We start from the raw sequence: 3,173 nt of genomic DNA on the forward strand, positions 1-3,173 counted from the left end.
ACGAACTACACGATCTAGTGCTATGCTTAGGATTTGGTCTTGTCCATCACATCATTCTCCTAATGATGTGATCCCGTTATCAATGACATCCAATGTCCATGGTTAGGAAACCGTAACCATCTATTGATCAACGAGCTAGTCAACTAGAGGCTCACTAGGGACATGTTATGGTCTATGTGTTCACACATGTATTACGATTTCCGGATAACACAATTATAGCATGAACAAAAGACAATTATCATGAACAAGGAAATATAATAATAACCATTTTATTATTGCCTCTAGGGCATATTTCCAACATATAGGAGTTACATGACCATCTTGAAGTACAAAAGATAGAATAAATCCTATGCTATCCTATACTTTCTAAATAATCACTATACTCAATAGCAGTAGTGTTGACTGGGTTAGGAAGATGGAGGAAGAGGTCTGCTAGAGGGTGGAGAACCTTTGCGAAAAGGGAAACCGGTAGACATCACATCATATAGCGGGAAGCCGATGACTTCAATACGTCAATATTAATAGTAGAACCTTTGAGTTATTTGGGACAGACCGGAATAGCTATTTGATACACCTTCACGACCTGGGTGGAAGAATTTGTTAGAATTTGCTCATTGGTACAACAAAAAACTCGTGGCCGCATGATGTCTATCCCCTGCAACCGCACTACGGTGCAGCGTCCGTCGCGGCACATCAGGCTCGCCGCGCTGCAGTAGGCCCTTGGAGAAGGCCACCGACTGCAAGCAACACCATTCCCGTGCCTCCAGGCCACCTCCCGCTGCTGTCGTAGCGCTTGTCTTCTCTCTGCAAGCTCCTTGGGGGAGAGGACGGTTATGTAGGAGAACGTCATGGGGGTTGTTGCAATGGTGTAGAATGCTCGCTGGTTATAGGCGGAGGAGGCATGGGGCGGCACAACCTTAGAGGAGAGAGGACCGATATAGATAGGACTTGGTGGAGCGATTTGTTTCTAGGTTGTAAAAAACGCGGTTAAAAAACGGAGAACAAGAGTTGGGTTTTTTTAGGATAAAAATCGTTGAGGGAGGGCGTTTGATCGATGGGGAGCGAGGTAACCAAAGGAAACAAAATGACCTACAGGCTCCACATTAATAGTAGAAAGATAATTGTATATTACTCCCTTGGTCGCATAGTGTCAAAACGCTTTTATATTTAGTCTAAAAAAATGCTCTTATATTATGGGATCAAGGGAGTAGAGCACAAACAGCACTTCATGGCCTCCGGTAACACGCGTGTTGGGCTTCCGGAGTCGTTGGGCCGACTGGGTCGGTCTTTGGCTTTGCAGTGTCCTTGGGTGACGCCGGCTGGGTTGGTGTTGGTCCTTGCTTCTTTGCGTACGACTGTATGGGGGTTATCCGAGTAGGAGTATTGTTACGTGGGAGAGGAGCTAGCTTCTAGCTGCGTGATCCTTTTTCGTCTGGAAAAAGGACGCGGGCGAGGAAGACATCGACACGGCCGTTGAATGAGAGCACGGCCGGAGAGGGAGTTCAATAAGGACTGAACCCAAATCAAACCGTTTAACCTACCCGTAACCATATCCACATCAGATATAACTTGGGGAAGGCGAAGGGGAACCCCCTGCTATATAAGTTCGGCCACCCACGCCCCAAACAAATCAGAACCAACCTTCCTCAAGTCGTGTCTTCCCCCGAGCAATCGAGTTGTGTTCCCGGCGATCGATCGATCTAGCTGAGCATCATGGTTTCCGCCGATGTGGCCCGCAACATCGTCGGCATCATCGGCAATGTCATCTCCTTCGGCCTCTTCCTCTCCCCTGTGTAAGCCCTCACCCCTGCTTCCATAGTCTCGTCTCCCTCTTGTCTAATCTGTATACATCGAAGGTGGTCGTGGCTTGTGGGTAGTAGCTAGCTAGGGCATGAATCTGATACTTGTTTTCTGCTTGTACGTACGCAGGCCAACGTTCTGGCGGATCTACAAGGCCAAGGACGTGGAGGAGTTCAAGCCGGACCCCTATCTGGCGACGCTCATGAACTGCCTGCTCTGGTTCTTTTACGGGCTCCCCATCGTCCACCCCAACAGCACCCTCGTCCTCACCATCAACGGCATCGGCCTTGTCATCGAGGGCGCCTACATCATCATCTTCATCATCTACGCGGCCAAGAACACAAGGGTACCTACGTGCCACCCTCCTAATGCCCCTCATCCGGCCTACTGTCTCTTTTCGGCGTTAGTTTCTGTACAGAAGATCCTCCTGCATGCCCTAACCCATGCCATGTGCCTGTGCTGTGCGTGCAGTGGAAGATGCTCGGCGTGCTGGCCATCGAGGCAGCGTTCATGGCTGCCGTGGTGGCCGGTGTGCTCGTCGGCGCCCACACCCATGAGAAGCGCTCCATGATCGTAGGCATCCTCTGCGTCATCTTCGGCTCCATCATGTACGCCTCCCCGCTCACCATCATGGTACGTACACCACCCCAACTTATGGATCGTCGACCCGTGATCTTTGATAACCTCTTTAACTTGTTAGTTCAGGTGGCTAATTATTCTGCGTTGTGCACGTATGGTGTGGTAATGATGCGTTGTCTAGAAAAATACCTGCCTATAATTTATTTTTAAAGTTCTAATGGATGCTTTTGACAGACCTTAATTTGTTAAGTAGTATACCTTGTTTGTTGTTGATTCTGCTTGAAAATCTATGCCATCTAAAAGATGCACCCACCTTTCATGTTTTAACGTTGGTGCCAAAACCCTGTTAAAAAAGTCCGAATTGAGTTGTTCACCTCTCACGCACCCAAGTTCTTCTACACTATGCTACATCATATATTTTTAATCAAAAAAGCCTACGGTTTATTTCTACCTCAAGGTAAACTTCCTTTACGGGTGAATTACTAGCTCAGGCTAATTGTTAATTACAGACGCTTTTACCAACTTACGAGTGTACTAAATACTAATATAACTCAAAAATTTAAGATGAAAGTAGTAACATTGTACTGCTTATTTGCAGGGTAAAGTGATCAGGACCAAGAGTGTGGAGTACATGCCATTCTTCCTGTCGCTGGTGAACTTCCTCAATGGCTTGTGCTGGACGGGCTATGCGCTCATCAAGTTTGACATCTACATCACGGTATGTACATACACATACATATTGGAAATAAGAACTCGCAAACCCAGCCAGACATACAATCAAGAACTCCTCAGCG

General features: G+C 47.3%; 1 protein-coding gene across 1 annotated transcript in view; it reads left to right on the forward strand.

The window, feature by feature from the left end:
• The first annotated feature begins 1,533 nt into the window (after positions 1–1,533).
• The window catches only part of LOC123055510 (bidirectional sugar transporter SWEET6b-like), a 3,737-nt gene continuing 2,097 nt past the window's right edge, over positions 1,534–3,173 (forward strand). The window contains exons 1-4 of the mRNA XM_044479508.1: positions 1,534–1,793; positions 1,930–2,146; positions 2,272–2,433; positions 2,978–3,134. Coding sequence (XP_044335443.1) covers positions 1,714–1,793; positions 1,930–2,146; positions 2,272–2,433; positions 2,978–3,134 — 616 coding nt within the window. The 5' untranslated portion in view covers positions 1,534–1,713. The remainder of the gene's footprint in view (positions 1,794–1,929; positions 2,147–2,271; positions 2,434–2,977; positions 3,135–3,173) is intronic.

This window comes from Triticum aestivum, chromosome 2D (assembly GCF_018294505.1).
Source record: "Triticum aestivum cultivar Chinese Spring chromosome 2D, IWGSC CS RefSeq v2.1, whole genome shotgun sequence".
NCBI classification, from domain to species: domain Eukaryota; kingdom Viridiplantae; phylum Streptophyta; class Magnoliopsida; order Poales; family Poaceae; genus Triticum; species Triticum aestivum.